The sequence below is a fragment of the Saccopteryx bilineata genome, chromosome 1 (genome assembly GCF_036850765.1).
Source record: "Saccopteryx bilineata isolate mSacBil1 chromosome 1, mSacBil1_pri_phased_curated, whole genome shotgun sequence".
NCBI lineage: Eukaryota > Metazoa > Chordata > Mammalia > Chiroptera > Emballonuridae > Saccopteryx > Saccopteryx bilineata.
The window spans coordinates 353,444,282-353,461,538 of NC_089490.1; the positions used below are offsets into that span (position 1 = coordinate 353,444,282).

The following is a 17,257-nucleotide window of genomic DNA, read 5'->3' on the forward strand; positions in this document are numbered from 1 at the left end:
CAGTGGATAAAGCGTTGACCTGGAAATGCTGAGGTCGCCAGTTCGAAACCCTGGGCTTGCCTGGTCAAGTCACATATGGGAGTTGATGCTTCCAGCTCCTCCCCCCTTCCTTCTCTCTGCCTCTCTCTCTCCTCTCTAAAAAAAAAAAAAAAGAGTAAGGAACATAAATTTGTGATTTCAATATCGGGCAGCTGCCCAGGCGCCCACCTTAGAGAGAACCCTGATTATAAGTGCCACCTTAACAACAGGTTTGCTGAACTCAACAAAAAAATTAGGGGAGGCCGGAAGCAAAATTTTGGATGTTTTGTTCACTACTGAGAGGGTTCGGAAAACTGTCAGACACCAGTAATTATTTAGAGTATTGGTTCGGTTAATAAAGGAACGCTGCTTATTGCAAGTCAGTCAGACCCGGAAAGTTCATCCAAAGCTGGGGTCAAACTCCTAGACCCCCTCTTCCCCGCAGGTTATTGGTTCTCAGGAAAGGAAGGAGGCCCTGCGCCCCTTCTTCCCCGCAGGTTATTGGTTCTCAGGAAAGGAAGGAGGCCGTGCGCCCTAGCTGTGTTGCGCGCATAGAACCCTATATTGAACCATGTATCTTCTTTCAGTGCGGGAGTAGGGCGAGTCCCCGGGGCAGGCCTGCGCCAGAGCCCCCTGCCCGGCCAGCCAATGGGAAGAAAGCCTCGCTGGGCGGGCCGGTAGGGTTCGCTGCACCCGCTGCCCACGCAGGGCTCTTCGCGCCCTGGCGGCGGACGAGGGAGATCAGGCGAAGGATTTAAGAGGGAGTTCCCTGTTGGCGTCGCTGGCAGGTGCCAGTTGAGCCGTGTTTTTCACTTCTTCCTTTAACTTTTTGGTTCGTGGCTTTCAGTGCTGGGATTTAACCATCGTCACCGACACCCATGCCGACCCCAGGTATGGACAGCCTCTCTTCTCTGGATGTGTTTTGCCCGTTTCCAAATAGGAAGTTAGAGTCCTTGGGAAGTCTTGGAGCGCCCACATTCTGTGTGGGAGACAAGGAAGGGGATCCGGACCCTGGGCCCAAGGTCCAAAAGGAGGAGCTGCCGGGACCTTGAGGTGGAGAACGCGGGCGGCATGCGGGTGTGGGTGCGGGCGGAGTCCTGGTGGGAGAGGCCACTATCCCTGTGCGCGGCCGCGGTCACCTGATGAGGCAGAGAGCCCAGGACTGGAGTATGGACGTGCTAAAGGACCCAGTATGGCCTGAGTTCAGGTGTTATGATTATTCCACTTATACCAGTCGTGATTGGTATGCATGCATGCCTCTCTTGTCCCCGCCTGGATCAGGTGTTGGTCATTCAGCCCCAGAATATTCTCTCCACCTGTGCTCCTTGGTGACTCCATGCTGTGCCTCCTTCAAGCCCTCTCCCATTTGAAGACAGTACAGCCTAAAAGTTTTCAGTCCCTGTGTTCCACTCCACCAGCCTCTGTCCTCCTTCCTAGCAAAGTTCTAGAAAGAAGAGCGCGTGCTCCCTGCATGGAATCATCCTCTACTTATAGTAGTGAGGCTTTATCACCCTCACTCTCTCCCCCACCAGTGGCCTAAAACTGAGCTCCCACCTTCTAAGTTTTAGTGCAGATTTGACAAACTGATACTACAATACCTTTTATCTTTTTTTGTTTCACTTATTTAAGGAATGTATTGTCATTAAAGAAAATTGTTATAAATAATTCTAAACCCCAAACACAACCATGGATAATATTTTGGTATATTTTCTTTGTCTTTTTTTTTTTTTTTAATGCAGAGGTTTGGTTTTAATTTCATGGTTGTAATCCTTATTTCTCTACCATATAATATTAACCCTGAATGTGTTGCATATTGCTGTTAAGAGAGGTAATTTTAATCACAGAAAAATCAAATGTGCCGTATATTTATGCATGTATTTTATTAATCATAATTGAATTTTAATTTTTTAACATTCATTTTCTAAATAAATGCCCTGATACACAAAACGTTCTTTTCTGTATTTGGGATACTTTCCATTGGAAAGAAGTGGTTGCTGGTTGAAGTCATGCATAGTTTTAAAGCTCTCCATAGTTGTGGACATGCAGCTTTCCAAAGGTGTAGCAGTTGACATTTATATAACAATTTATGCTGCACACCATTCTCATGCTCATATATATGATATTGTCTTCTAAAGCTTATTTTTTGCCATTTTGATTATTGTGAAGTGATATCACCTGGTTTGTATTAGTTTTTATATCTGCTTAAGTTTGAACTTTTTCTGAAATACTTGTTACCCATTTATCCTTTCTCCCTTATTGTATAGATTATTTGCAATATTTTGTTTTAGCACTTTGCTTTTTGGGTATTATGTCTTTCTGGTGATGTGAATTCTTTTAAAACTCTATTTTAGTGTGAACTATGATGCATATAGAAGAGTGCATTTAAACATAAATCTGTGGCTTAGAGAGGGATTACCAAGTGATCATCCGTATAAACCATCACCAAGTCAAGGCACAGAACATTACCAGCATCCAAAAGCCCCAGGGGCACCTCCCTAATCACAAATGCCTCCTTCCCTGTAGAGGTAACATTTAACCAACTTTTCCTGTAGTTACTGCCTTACCCCAACCCATTTAAAAAATAAGGCTTTTACCCTGGCCAGCTGGCTCAGTGGTAGAGTGTCAGCTGTAAGGACCAAGAGAAGATCAGAAAATAAGCAGAGCACTAATGGAACAGGGAACTTAAGGGTTACAGGCAGGTCCTGCTCCTGTTCTGTTAGGAATAACATGCCCAAGGTCGTTCAAGAAGCAGAGACAGATAGGGACTCTGGGAGGCCAAGAGAGAAGAAAAAAAAAAAAAAGAAAAAGAGACAAACGTTTGCATTCTATTGGTTAAAAGACCCTTATCAGAAGTTTAGGTTTGGAATTCGCTAATGAGCTAGACCCCAGCCACTGTTGCTATGCTATGTGCAGCCCCCTTAGCAAATAGGTTACCGCCACATCTGCTTCTGTATGAGGCTTGCTTGCTTAGCTTATAAAAAGATTTAGCTGTGAGCGCTAGGTGCGATTCCCATCTGCAGCTCCTTATGAGCACAGTGTCTCTGGACACCTCGGGAATTTGCCCCTGCGCAGGTAAAACTGGCCAATAAAGTTACATCTATACTCCTGAAAGTCTCCGACGTTTGTTCTTGTACCCGGTGGATGTTACATCAGCCAGGTGTATGGATGTCCTGAGTTGGATTCTGCTTCTCTACCCCTTTCTCTCTTCCCTCCCTCCTCCTCTATCTTCCTTCTTTCCTCCTGCAGCCATGGTTCTATTGGTTTGAGTGCGTCAGCCTCGGTGCTAAGGATGGTTCAGGTAGAGACCTCAGACACTAAAAATAGCTGGGTTGCCAGCATGGCGGGAGATGGGCTGGGCATCTGCTCCAGATGGGGTGTTGCGGAGTGGATCCCGGTCAGGGCACATGCAGGAGTCTGCCTCTATCTTCCCTCCTCTCACTTGGAAAAGAAGAAAAAAAATATGGCTTTAACACCTATTCATCCATCCATAAACAGGATAGTTTAGTTTTCTCATTTTTAGTTTTGATCTTTGTATTAATGGAATTATATATGGTATATCTTCTTTTTAGGCTTGGCAGCTTCTTCTTTCTTCTTCTTCTCCTCCTCCTCCTCCTCCTCCTCTCTTTGAGAGAGAGAAGGAGAAGAGAGAGAGAGAGAGACAGCAACATAGATCTACTCCTGTATGTGCCCTGACCACGTAATCCAGCTGACAACCTCTGTGCTCTGGGACAACGCTCCCACCAACTGAGCTATCCAGCCAGGGCTTAATTTTTATTAATTTTTAGAGAGACAGAAAGAGGAAGGGAGAGAGAGGGGGAAGGAAGGCATTTGCTGTTCCACTCAGTGGTGCATTGTTTGGTTGCTTCCCATGTGTGCCCTGACCAGGGGTTGAACCCGCAACCTTGTTGTTTGAGACAATGCTCTTAACGGACTGAGCTAACCAGCCAGGGCCTAATGATGTTTTTGAAATACATTCTAATGGCATGTAGCTGCAGATCATATTTTTCATTACTGTGCAGGAACTAATTGTGTGAATTTACCACAGTTTGTTTATTGATTCTGCTGTGGGTGAACTCCTGGATCTTTTCCAGCACTTAGCAATTAGAAACAATGCTGCTGTGACTACTCTTCTATGTCTCTTGGTGTACCAGCACACACATTTCTATTGGGTATATTCTAAGGAGTGTAGAGTATGCAGATCTTCAGTTTAAAAAAATCACCATTTAGGCCTTGGCTAGTTAGCTCAGTCAGTTAAGAGCATCCTCTGGAAATAACAAAGTTGCAGGTTCAATCCCCGGTCAGAGCACACCTGGGAAGCAAACAAAAAATGCACCACTGAGTGGAACAACAAATGCTTCCCTTCCCCCTCCCTTCTCTCTCCCTTCCTCTCTAAAAATACTCAATAAAAAAAAAATAATAAGCCTTGACTAGATAGGTCAGTTGGTGGGAGCGTCGTCCCGGAGCGCGGAGGTTGCTAGTTGGATTTCCCCATCAAGGCACATACAGGAATAGCTTGATGTCTCTCTCTCTCTCTCTCTCTCTCTCTCTCTCTCTCTCTTCCTGCCTCTCTCAAAAGAGAAATCATTTATTTATTAATAGTTTTAGATTTACAGAAAGAAGTCTCATGTACTTCTCTCCAAATTTCCCCAGTTTTAGCATATGTGTTGCTATAGTATATTTATAACAAGTAAGGCATTTAAAACTATTGTCACAATTCAGCTTTCACTTGTTTTATACTAGTTCTTTTTATATACAGGCATACCTTTATTACACTTTTTAAAAAATGCTTTTTTTGTTGCATTATCTTTTTCTTTTTACAAATTGAAGGCAAGATTACACTAGTAAAAAAAGTACGACCCACTTTATTGTGATACTTTATTCCAGTGACCTGGAACCACACCCACGGTATCTTTGAGGTGTGCCTGTGCTTAGATCCTTTCTAGATCTGTCTTACTGGAGAAGGGTTATTAGAAACCAAGATCTGGATCTGGGGGCATATCTTCAATTTTAGTAGTTAATGTCTGCAGTTCTAAAGTGGTTTTACAAATTTATGCTTAAACTCTATTTGACCAAATTTTCAATAAACATTTTTGCTGGATTGGGTTTAACTTTGCTTGAATTCTTATGGACAAGAAGTTTATTAAATATATTATTTATTTGTTTATTTATTTTAGATAAAGAGAAACATCAGTTTGTTGTTACACTTATTTTTGCATTCTTTGGTTGATTTCTATATGTGCACTGACCAGGGATCAAACCTGCAACTTTGACATTTGGGGACGACACTTGAACCACTTGAGCTAACTTAGCCAGGGCTTGACGTGAAGTTTTAATTTCACCATAGTTAACAATATATCTCCTAGTATTCAGACCCTTTCCCTTATTGTGACCAAGCTGGTAAGTCTTTCCTCTCCTGAAGTGTAATGAATACTCTTTGCTGTTTTCCCCCTCTGGTTTGAAGTATTAATGATTTACTGAGATTTATTCTGTGAGGATCCTAATTAATTTTTACCTGACTAGTTTACAGGTTTCCTTAATAACCTGCACTGAATGTTTCCCAATCATGGTATTTCTTCTATTATACATTAAAATCTAGCAATGCCTTTTTCTGAGCTGTCTATTCTGTTTCTTTGATTTGTTTATTATGATAATATCATAGAGAAGGATTTGATGAGTTGCACACTGAGTAGTAAAGTGTAAGGCTTTAGAAGTGGTTTCAACTGGGGCAGTTTGCTGCCCCAGGGACATTTGGCAATGTCTAAAGACATTTTATTTGTCACAGCTATGGGAGATTGAGGGTTCTAATGGTGTCTGATGGGTATAGTTCAGAAATGCTGCTAAACAGTATACAGTGCACTTATAGTGTCCCCCAAATAATTATCTGGCACGAAAATGTTAGTAGTGGTGAGGTTGAGAAGCTGCTCTAGGGGATTCTGTTAGGGGCCCCCAAACTTTTTACACAGGGGACCAGTTCACTGTCCCTCAGACCATTGGAGGGCTCCCACATACAGTGCTCCTCTCACTGACCACCAATGAGAGAGTTGCCCCTTCTGCAAGTGCGGCAGGAGCTGGATAAATGGCCTTAGGGGACCAAATTGCGGCCCGTGGGCCGTAGTTTGGGGACACCTGTAAGACCAACCAAAAAAGGAAATCAGGCAGGAGCGTATGAAAGGGTGGTAGTACCCTGTTTCCCAGATAAAATGTCACTTCCCAGGACCTTCTCATTTCTATACTCTCTAGAAAAGAATCCCTCTTTCTAGAACTACTAGAGCTCAGAAGATGGCCATTGTCTATGTAGAGCCCTTTTTCTCCCCCTTAGCCCAGTGTTTAACGCAGAGTCAGGTATCATAGATCATGGCCACAGAAGTTTCATTTAATTTTGAATTTCCAGTGCCTAGGAAAATAAAGTAAAATTAAAAGGCAGTGGTACCGGCCCTGGCCGGTTGGCTCAGCGGTAGAGCGTCAGCCTGGCGTGCGGGGGACCCGGGTTCGATTCCCGGCCAGGGCACATAGGAGAGGCGCCCATTTGCTTCTCCACCCCCCCCTCCTTCCTCTCTGTCTCTCTCTTCCCCTCCCGCAGCCGAGGCTCCATTGGAGCAAAGATGGCCCGGGCGCTGGGGATGGCTCCTTGGCCTCTGTCCCAGGCGCTGGAATGGCTCTGGTCACAGCAGAGCGACGCCCCAGAGGGGCAGAGCATCGCCCCCTAGTGGGCAGAGCATCGCCCCCTGGTGGGCAGAGCATCGCCCCTGGTGGGCGGGCGTGCAGCATCATGCCCTGGTGGGCAGAGCATCGCCCCTGTTGGGCGTGCCGGGTGGATCCCAGTCGGGCGCTTGCGAGAGTCTGTCTGACTGTCTCTCCCCATTTCCAGCTTCAGAAAAACACACACACACACACACACACACAAAAGGCAGTGGTACCTAATGAAAAAAGAATAAACTTTGTAGTTATATAGGAAAGTATTTTAATTTCCAAGTCCTTATATCTGTAAAATGTGGAGAAAAGCAAACATTCAGGATTACTTTTAAGAGTAAATAAAATTTTCATAAACAACATTTCACAGTAGATCCTCAACAAATGTGATCATCGTTAACATGTGCTGAGTGAATAATTTTTTTGAACAAGTATGCTTTATTATAGGAAGTAAAAATTCACATCAGTAAACTTATAAATTGAAATCCATTCCTTAGACCATGGGTTCCATTTTGGAATTTATGAATGTCTTCACTTAAAGGAGCAATACTAGACATCTGGTATGCTCTTCCCCAAAATATAAACAAAGGAAAACCACAAAACAAGAAAACAAATTTCTCAAGTACAGCATTAAACCTTTGAGAAGGAGGCCAGAGTACGTATATTGTACTCTCTACTGTAATTGTAGATATCATGTAATAGAAACCCTGTAGGATTCAGAACCAGCTGTTGACTCAAAGGGACACCCAGAAAGGCAAGAAGAGAGTAAAGAAAGGGGAGTATGAGAGTCAAGGGGAAAGAGAATATCAGGAATTAAGGCATTGTTGAAATAGTGTTATATGTATGGCACCCTGTAAATTAGCTTCTAATCTTTACAAGGTAGGCACTGTTATTTTTCTTGCTTACAGGTATAAAAATTTAATCCAAGAATGCCTGTTGGGTTTTGCAACAAGGTGGTGATCTGTATGAGTTATCTCAGGGGAAGTTTGGTTGTGAAAGTTAGATTGCAGTGGATTGAGGAGGTATAATTGGTAAAATGTAGAAAACTCTGAAGAAGTTTGTGAAGATGAAGGGAATATGGAGTGAAGAGAACATTTGTAAAAAACTGAAGTAGACGTAAGAGGTTTACATGTTAGTGAGAAGGACTTACAGGAGAGGGAGAAGAAGTTGAAGATAAAGAAGAGAGATCACTAATGGACTAAGTCTCTTAATTGGATCATTGATGAGATTCATATCACAAGTGGAGGGATGAGCTATACAAGAGGGGAGTAGCCCCCATCTTTTGTTACAGGAATGAAGATGAGAAAGATAGGCCCATACACATTGATATCTGTAAATTTCTCATCAGGAAGTTGAGTGTTGTGTTCTATGCCTCATTTTCTCTCATTTACCATAGTCTGTATATCCTGGAGAAATTTCACTGTTCCTTTGAAGTTTCCTCAAATGTACTCCTATTGTTTCTTTTTAAAAAAATTTCATGAGACTTGTATTGGTTAGAACCTAGTTTGTCATTGATACGTGAAGACACATGTAGCCCCATGTTCATTGCAGCACTGTTCACAGTGGCCTAGACATGGAAACAACCAAAAAGCCCTTCAATAGAAGACTGGATAAAGAAGATGTGGCACATATACACTATGGAATACTACTCAGCCATAAGAAATGATGACATCAGATCATTTACAGCAAAATGGTGGGAACTTGATAACATTATACGGAGTGAAATAAGTAAATCAGAAAAAAACAAGAACTATATGACTCCATACATTGGTGGAACATAAAAATGAGACTAAGAGACATGGACAAGAGTGTGGTGGTTACCAGGGGTGGGGGGAGGGAGGACGCAGGAGGGAGGGAGGGAGAGAGTTAGGGGGAGGGGGAGGGGCACAGAGAACTAGATAGAGGGTGACGGAGGACAATCTGACTTTGGGTGAGAGGTATGCAACATAATTTAATGACAAAATAACCTAGACATGTTTTCTTTGAATATATGTACCCTGATTTATTAATGTCATCCCATTACCATTAATAAAAATTTATTTATAAAAAAAAATAATAAATAAATAAATAAAATGTCTTAAATCACCAAAAAAAAAAAAAAAAAAGAACCTAGTTTGTAGAGTATTTCTGTAGTGAAGTCAAAACTAGCCCCTCTCCCCACCCCAAAAAACAGCTGATAACACACCGATTATTGTCGGATGTAATCCTGACTTATTGTCTCATTTTGAGACAATTCACCTTCTGCTTAAGAAGTAAAATCTCCCTTTGGTACCTTTTTTATTTCCCCATCCAACTTTTCCAATCTCATTGGCAAGCATAGAAGGAGGCATTAGGAAAGACTGGAAAGGGGAGGGGATTTAGAGAAAGAAGTAGGTCACGTTCCAGCTCTACCACTTATTAGTTCTGTCCCTTAAGGTGAATCACTGCAAAGGAGATGAGGGACTTGTAGACATGGTTTAAGTGATTAACTGGAGTACCTGTGCTGAATAAGAAATTGAATAAGGTTCTTAAAATGCTTGATAAATAAGAGGAAAACAGAGGTTCCCAAAGGCTAGGATTTGATAGTGTTTGAAGAACTGTCTCAAGGGGAGTAAGAGGATGAAACTGCTCAATAAACTGGAAGCTATTACTGGAAACTGGGTTATAGGACTTTGGAATTGAAGAATTTGAGTGGTTGTTGCTGATAAAGTCTAGAATGAGAGCCTCAGAGTGAAATGCTGAGTAAAGTAAGGTCATAGGAGTTAAGGTCAAGGATGTGAGAGAGTGATGTTTTGAATGGGCTTTAACTCTGAACTCACCCTAATGTAATGGGGAGTGGAAGTGAAAGGACCTTCTGAGTGAGGAACACAGACCCTCAGTGACTGTGTGTATGGGTCTGTGAACAGAGATGAATGACAAGGACAGGTGGATGGTGATGTATTGCATTTGCATATGCTTCATGAGTAATGATGTGTTTGGTTGGGGTACAGTAACAATGTTTTATATATAGGCTGGGGTACATGTTGGGTGTTGGTGGGAGAGAAGGGATGAGGAAGTTGCCGATACTTAGTAGTTCTGTGCCAGGTGATACCTATTTAATTTATACCGCAGTCCTCTGAGGTTGCCTCTGATATCCTTACTCTGCAGACGAGTGAACTGAACTGTCTTTATTTCTTGTAGCTCATACATGGTGGGACTGGGAGTAACTCTTAAGGTGGAAAAAATATACAGTGGTCTATATTGGAGGAATGTTATATGATAGAAAATGTATTACAGAGAACCCTAAGTCAGCACTGAGCAGAATATAGAGGGCTTCAACACGTTTTGTTGAATTAGTCTACATTTTTATAGGTATTTCATTTTCTAATCTTTTCCATAGGTCCCATTTATTCAAATTATATTTCCCTACTGAAACCTGAATATTGACTTATGGAAAAGATGACAGGTTTGTCATCATCCTTCTTTTCTGACTTTGGGCTGCTACTATACTTGGAGGAGCTAAACAAAGAGGAATTCAGTAAATTCAAGTTACTCCTGAAGAATGAGACCATGGAACGCGGACACTGCCTGATACCCTGGGCTGAAGTGAAGAAGGCCAAGCGAGAGGACCTGGCTAACTTGATGAACAAGCATTATCCAGGGGAGCAGGCCTGGGATATGGCTCTGAAAATCTTTGACAGGATGAACCTGAAGGATCTGAGCACGAGAGCAAAAGCAGAGATCAACTGTGAGTGCTGCTAGGAACGTATCTGGGAGGGGGAGGAGGAGTTGTTTCCTGTAGCTTGCTGGGATGATTCTATGAAAGGGACTGAGAGATTAAACCACTCTGTGGGACACAAACGCCATGGTAGTGAACTAACTACATTGGGAGCTTGTTGGATCATTTAAAAACACTGAAGAGGCAGGAAGATTTTGAGTACTGTTACTCAATTTGCCTTATTCATCTATTTGGTGCCAATCAGCATGATTAAAGCAACCGAGTGGTAAGAATTATCCCGTCTAGTGTACCTTTGCCCAAACTACAAATAAACTCATATGTTAGGCTAAATTTTAAGAAATCTCAAATATGATTAAAAATTTTTGCTGGAATATGGGCAATGAGCAAAAAAAATTATTAAGGGACATAGGCCAAGTCAGTATTTTTAGTTATTCCCAAGTATAAAATACCGTAGACATATAAAATTCCTTACACTTCCTTTGAGCCTTACCATATCCTTGTGAGGTCAGTACAGACAAGGAAACTTAGGCTTAAGCTAGACCACTTGCCCCATTACAGGGTGAGGGGCCTGGCAAGAGTTCTCCTACTTCACATCATGTCACTCTTCCCTTAGCTAAACTGGTACAGTCTGAGTCTCTGTTGGCTCTCGTTTTCTTAAACCCAGATAATCATAGAATTGTACAACTGAGGAGAATTCTATAACCTGTTTCGGCCATTACCAAAGCCCTCATTATTTTTGGTAATCTCATGATCCTGTTGGGACCTGTTGCAGGGGCCGCGCAGACCATGGGACCAAAGGACACCAGGGCCGGAGAGGCACAAGGTGATCAGGAGGAAGTGCTGGGTAAGTACAGTAGATGCGTTTCTGTCAGATGTAGGAGAAGTTTGTGCTTTTGAAGCATGATTGGGCTTATCTGCCAGGGCACTTTTGTTCAATTCTTGTTAACTTCTAATACCCTACATGTTTGCTGGTTACCAGTCAACAAGCCTGGCTCCCAGGCCAAAGTCAGAATTGGGGCCATGTTGATTCAGGGCCTAAGGAGATCGGTATTTGGGAATGCCCAAAGATGAAAGTCTAATGAAAAGAGTTATATTCATGTCTGTGTTTTATGAACTAAATAGTCTATGAGTTGGCAAGGACTATTTGGCTTATCACATCTATTTCCCTCCTGCAGAGGTGATGCTGTGATTGAGTTCCCATGGTGGTGACCGACTAATCCGTGTAAAATGTGATTTCTAGAACCAGGTCTTCTCAGTCTTAGTTCAGTCCCATTTTTGTTCCTCCTATTTTGATTTGAATTCTATGTAGTTGAATTCCAGTTTATGTAAATTTAATTACAGTACAAAGAAAACTGGAGCATGTGAAAAAGCTTTATTCTTAAATCAGCCATGCTAGTTTCTAACTGGCTATACTATTTCATTCAAGAAACCATTGAGAGCCTACTTTATTCCAAGAACTAATAAAAACTGCTTTTTTTTTTTTTTTTTTTTTTTTTTTTTTTTTTTTTACGTGAGAGGCAGGGAGACAGAGAGACAGATTACTGCGTATGCCCTGACGAGATCCCCCTGGCAACCCCTGTCTGGGGCAAGTGCTTGAATCACCGAGCCACCCTCAGTGCCAAAGGTCAATGGTTGGACCAACCAAACCACTGGCTGTGATAGCAGAAGAGAGAGGGGAGGGGAACAGGAAGAGAAGCAGGTGGTTACTTCTCACGTAAGCCCTGATCAGGGATCGAACCCAGGATGTCTGCGTGCCAGGTTAATGCGCTGTCTACTGAGCAAAATGGCCAGTGCCTAAAAATTGCTTATTTAATTAAATGATCTTGAAGATGACTTCCCACTTTGATATTAGTTTCTGATTCAATATAAGGACATTTATTTTTGTGGTATTAACTGGCCATAATTTTAAGAAACTAGGGTTTCATCTCCATTGGAATTTACTGTTAGAAAATTTGGAAGACATAAATGTAAACAAAGAAAGTAAAAATCATTTTCATGACTTTTTAAAGTACTTTTAAGTACTGCATTGTACTAGATATTATACTAAAGGGTCCCTACATAATTTATCTTGGAGGAGAATTAAGCATATTTTATTGGGATATGAACTGTTACATGTTTGTACTGAATGCCCTCACGGAAAAGAGAAAAGAATTGTAGTTGTGTATCTGAGGGGGATTGGTTCTAGGACCCCCTGTGGATACCAAAATTCATGGATGCTCAAGTCACTGATATAAAATAGCATAAAACAGTGCCTACCGTCAGCTCTCCTCATCCACAGATTTCCAACCACAGATCAAAAATAGAGTTTTTGGCCCTGGCCGGTTGGCTCAGCGGTAGAGCGTTGGCCTGGCGTGCGGGGGACCCGGGTTCGATTCCCGGCCAGGGCACATAGGAGAAGCGCCCATTTGCTTCTCCACCCCCCCCTTCCTCTCTGTCTCTCTCTTCCCCTCCCGCAGCCAAGGCTCCATTGGAGCAAAGATGGCCCAGGCGCTGGGGATGGCTCCTTGGCCTCTGCCCCAGGCGCTAGAGTGGCTCTGGTTGCGGCAGAGCAACGCACTGGAGGGGCAGAGCATCGCCCCCTGGTGGGCAGAGCGTCGCCCCTGGTGGGCGTGCCAGGTGGATCCCGGTCGGGCTCATGCGGGAGTCTGTCTGACTGTCTCTCCCTGTTTCCAGCTTCAGAAAAATACAAAAAAAAAAAAATAGTGTTTTTAATGTGCATTTGATTGACTCTGTGGATGCAAAACCCAGAGATATGGAGGGCCAACTGCATATTTATCAAAACAAATCCAAGTATAAGTAGATGCAGGCAGTTCAAACCTGTGTTATTCAATGGCATTTACTTTAAAAAATTAAGAGTAATTACTGCTTGTGATATGTGCTATGAATGAAAAGTATACTATGTTTTGAGAATATAGGAAAGAAATAACTGCTAGCGTTGGGGTTCAGAGAAGGATTCCCTTCTGAGATAATGACATTTAATTGAGATCTAGAGATGGAATCAGACTTAACTGAGTAACAATGAAACTGTATTTTCATTATAATGGACACTTGAGAATTTTTTTCTCTTCTTTATTCTTCATGCTATGTTTCTATCTTCATTTTTATTAATGCTTTGCCTGTATAAAGTGGATTATTTTGGTCTGAGTTTCAGATCTATCATCAGGTCCTTTCTGGCTACTGTTGTTTAATTGTTGCCTGTGTTCTTTTTATTATATATATATATATATATATATATTTTTTTATATTTATTTATTTATTTTTTTTTTGTATTTTTCTGAAGTTGGAAACGGAGAGGCAGAAAGACTCCCGCATGCGCCCAACCGGGATCCACCCGGCACGCCCACCAGGGGCGACGCTCTGCCCACCAGGGGGCGATGCTCTGCCCCACCGGAGCGTCGCTCTGTTGCGACCAGAGCCACTCCAGCGCCTGGGGCAGAGGCCAAGGAGCCATCCCCAGCGCCCGGGCCATCTTTGCTCCAATGGAGCCTCGGCTGCGGGAGGGGAAGAGAGAGACAGATAGGAAGGAGAGGGGGAGGGGTGGAGAAGCAAATGGGCGCTTCTCCTGTGTGCCCTGGCCGGGAATCGAACCCGGGACTCCTGCACACCAGGCCGACGCTCTACCACTTAGCAAACCGGCCAGGGCTGCCTGTGTTCTTTTTAAATCTGAATATGACACATAGATCTTATTTTTTCTCTTAGGAAGAAAAGTACAAAGTGAAGAAAGTATTTCTAGAATGGGTTTAATTTTTTTTTTCATCACAAATACATTTTTCTGCATTGCCAGTTCTATATTTGTTGTTTCTTTTTCTTTTTTTGTATTTTTCCGAAGCCAGAAATGGGGAGGCAGTCAGAGAGACTCCCGCATGCGCCCGACCGGGATCCACCCCGCACGCCCACCAGGGGGCGATGCTCCGCTCACCCGGAGCGTTGCTCTGTTGCAACCAGAGTGACTCTAGCGCCTGAGGCAGAGGCCACTGAGCCATCCCCAACACCCAGGTCAACTTTGCTCCAATGGAGCGCCAGCTGCGGGAGGGGAAGAGAGAGAAAGGAGAGGGGGAGGTGTGAAGAAGCAGATGGGCGCTTCTCCTGTGTGCCCTGGCTGGGAATCGAACCCGGGATTCCCGCATGCCAGGCGGACTCTCTACCACTGAGCCAACCGGCCAGGGCCTATTTGTTGTTTCTAATACATGTTTTAAATCTACAGGAATATTTTCGTTTTGTTTATGTTTTGTTTCTACCTAACCCAACAGCATATTGATTTTAGCCTGTATTACTTCTTATTCCTAAGTCCAAGTCCAGTATTCTTAACATTGCAAATCACAGAATTTGTTTTGATCCTGTGTACCTTTGTTTTCTTCCTACTCCATTCTGACTTAGGTGATGGAACAGAATACAGAATTCGGATACAGGAAAAGTTTTGCCTCATGCGGGATAAGAAGTGTTTCCTTGGAGAACCTAAAGATTTCCGCCGTGAAATCGCTGACGAAGGCAGAGAACTGTTGGAACACTTGTTTGATATGGATGTCCAAACCGGTGAGCAGCCACAGACAGTGGTGCTTCAGGGGGCTGCTGGAGTTGGGAAAACCACCTTGGTGAGAAAGGCAATGTTAGACTGGGCCCAGGGCCATCTCTATCAGCAGAAATTTACCTATATTTTTTATCTCAATGCGAGAGAAATTAACCCATGGAGAGAGAGAAGCTTTGTTCAGATGATGTCAAAGGACTGGCCCAGCACAGAAGGCCCCATTGAAAGGGTTATATCCCAGCCAGATAGTCTCCTTTTTATTATTGATAGTTTTGACGAGCTGAACTTCGCCTTTGAGGAACCCGAGTTTGCGCTGTGTGAAAACTGGACCCAGGTTCACCCCGTGTCCTTCCTCATGAGTAGTTTGCTGAGGAAAGTGCTGCTCCCTGAGTCATCCTTATTGGTGACGACAAGACTCACAGCTTGCAAGAAACTAAAGACCTTGTTGAGAAGTCAGCGTTCTGTAGAGCTACTGGGCATGTCTGAGGAAGCGCGAGAGAAGTACGTTTACCAGTTTTTTGAAGACAAGACGTGCGCCTTGCAAATATTAAGTTTACTAAGAAACAATGAGGTGCTTTTTAGCATGTGCCAAGTCCCCCTAATGTGCTGGGTCATTTGTTCTTGTCTGGAGCAGCAGATGCAGAAGGGTGGAGATGTCACATTGGCCTGCAAAACCACCACGGCTCTGTTTACCTGCTATGTCTCCAGCTTGTTCATGCAGGTGGGTGCAAGCTGTCCTAGTCTACCCAACCAAACCCAACTGAGGAGCCTGTGCCACTTGGCCGCCAAAGGAATATGGACTATGACACATGTGTTTTACAGGGAAAACCTCCGAAAGCATGGGTTAATTAAATCTGATGTCTCAGTTTTCCTGGATATGAATATCCTTCAGAAGGATACAGACTATGAAAATTGCTATGAGTTCACCCACCTACACATTCAGGAATTTTTTGCAGCTCTGTTCTATATGTTGAAAGACATTCAGGGAACCCGCGACCATTCCTCTCAGTCTTCTGCCGACTTGAAGCTATTACTTGAGAGCACCAGTCATAAAGACCCCCATTTGATGCAGATGAAGTGCTTTTTGTTCGGCCTTTTGAATGAAGAGCGAGTAAAACAACTGGAGGAAACGTTTAACTGTAAAATGTCATTGGAGATAAGAGGGAAGATACTTCAAAGGATGGAAATATTAGGAAACACTGACTATTTCCCACCACAGCTGGCATATCTGGAGTTGTTTCACTGTCTGTATGAGACTCAAGATGAAGTATTTATAAACCAGGCCATGAGACATTTCCAAAAGGTTGTCATTAATATTTGTGAGAAAACCCACTTGCTTGTGTCTTCATTCTGCCTTAAGTATTGCCAGTGTTTACGGTCCATTAAACTGTCTGTCACTGTGGTATTTGAGAAGATGTTAAACTCAGGCCTCCCAGCTGAAATTCGGTAAGTGTGTTCAAGGTCAGTTGCCAGGAAGTGCCCTGTGGGGTGGTGAAGGAAGTGGATTTTGTCAGGGAGAAAGGAGGGTTGTTTAGCTGAGGTCCCAGAGCCAGGATAACCTTTCAGAGTTGTCCCACCTTGAGAAAAGGAGCCCAGGCACTGGAGCCCCTGTTGACCAGCCACGGCTACTGACAGGGAATGGGCAGCAACTCGCCCAAAGTGGCTCTCTTGACTTGAGGGTAATCCCAGGAGAGGACTTGGCTGAGAGCCGTCAGCTGTGAACACTCCTAGCAACCAGGGAATGAGTGCTTCAGTCCTCAAGGAGGTATGTCACATAGCACAGACTTACACACCCACTATACCCACTATTGTACATATATTTAACTTTTCAAAACAATGCCCTTCAGAAGAATGGGGATCAGGAATTTCTTGCTGGACTGGTGTACATAGGTCATCTCTCTGGGCTATGTTCCTCTGCACTCTACTGACCCAGCTTCCCTTCCCTATTGCCTAGATATAGGTTGGCCTTTGTATGAAAGATCTCAGCCCTTTAACACCAAACTGGAGAGAGTCAGGTGTAGGAAAGAAATAGGTGCTGAATGAGTGTTTCAAAAGAATAAATGAACCTTCAGCATTTATGCTTATTATATCCTTACCCCTCTCTCAAGTAGCTTTTTCTGACTGTCCGTATAAGTCGGGGGAAAGAATTGAACTGTGGAATTAGTTCTAGATCTAACTAAAATGAATTGAGGTCATAGGATATTGATTATGTCCGATTTAAGGCTGGTCAAAAATCATATTTCAATTTATTTTTAAGATTACAAAACAGATTCAGGGAAGTTTATCTAGAAAGTAAGTGTACAGTCATTGATTTAAGTGCACATTAA

The 17,257-nt window shown here is 43.1% G+C and overlaps 1 protein-coding gene across 1 annotated transcript in view; it reads left to right on the top strand.

Annotated features, from left to right (window-relative positions):
* Window positions 1–759: 759 nt before the first annotated feature.
* The window catches only part of NLRP14 (NLR family pyrin domain containing 14), a 46,167-nt gene continuing 29,669 nt past the window's right edge, over window positions 760–17,257 (top strand). The window contains exons 1-4 of the mRNA XM_066253822.1: window positions 760–909; window positions 10,067–10,414; window positions 11,178–11,249; window positions 14,783–16,376. Of these exons, the coding sequence (XP_066109919.1) occupies window positions 10,117–10,414; window positions 11,178–11,249; window positions 14,783–16,376 (1,964 nt within the window). The 5' untranslated portion in view covers window positions 760–909; window positions 10,067–10,116. The remainder of the gene's footprint in view (window positions 910–10,066; window positions 10,415–11,177; window positions 11,250–14,782; window positions 16,377–17,257) is intronic.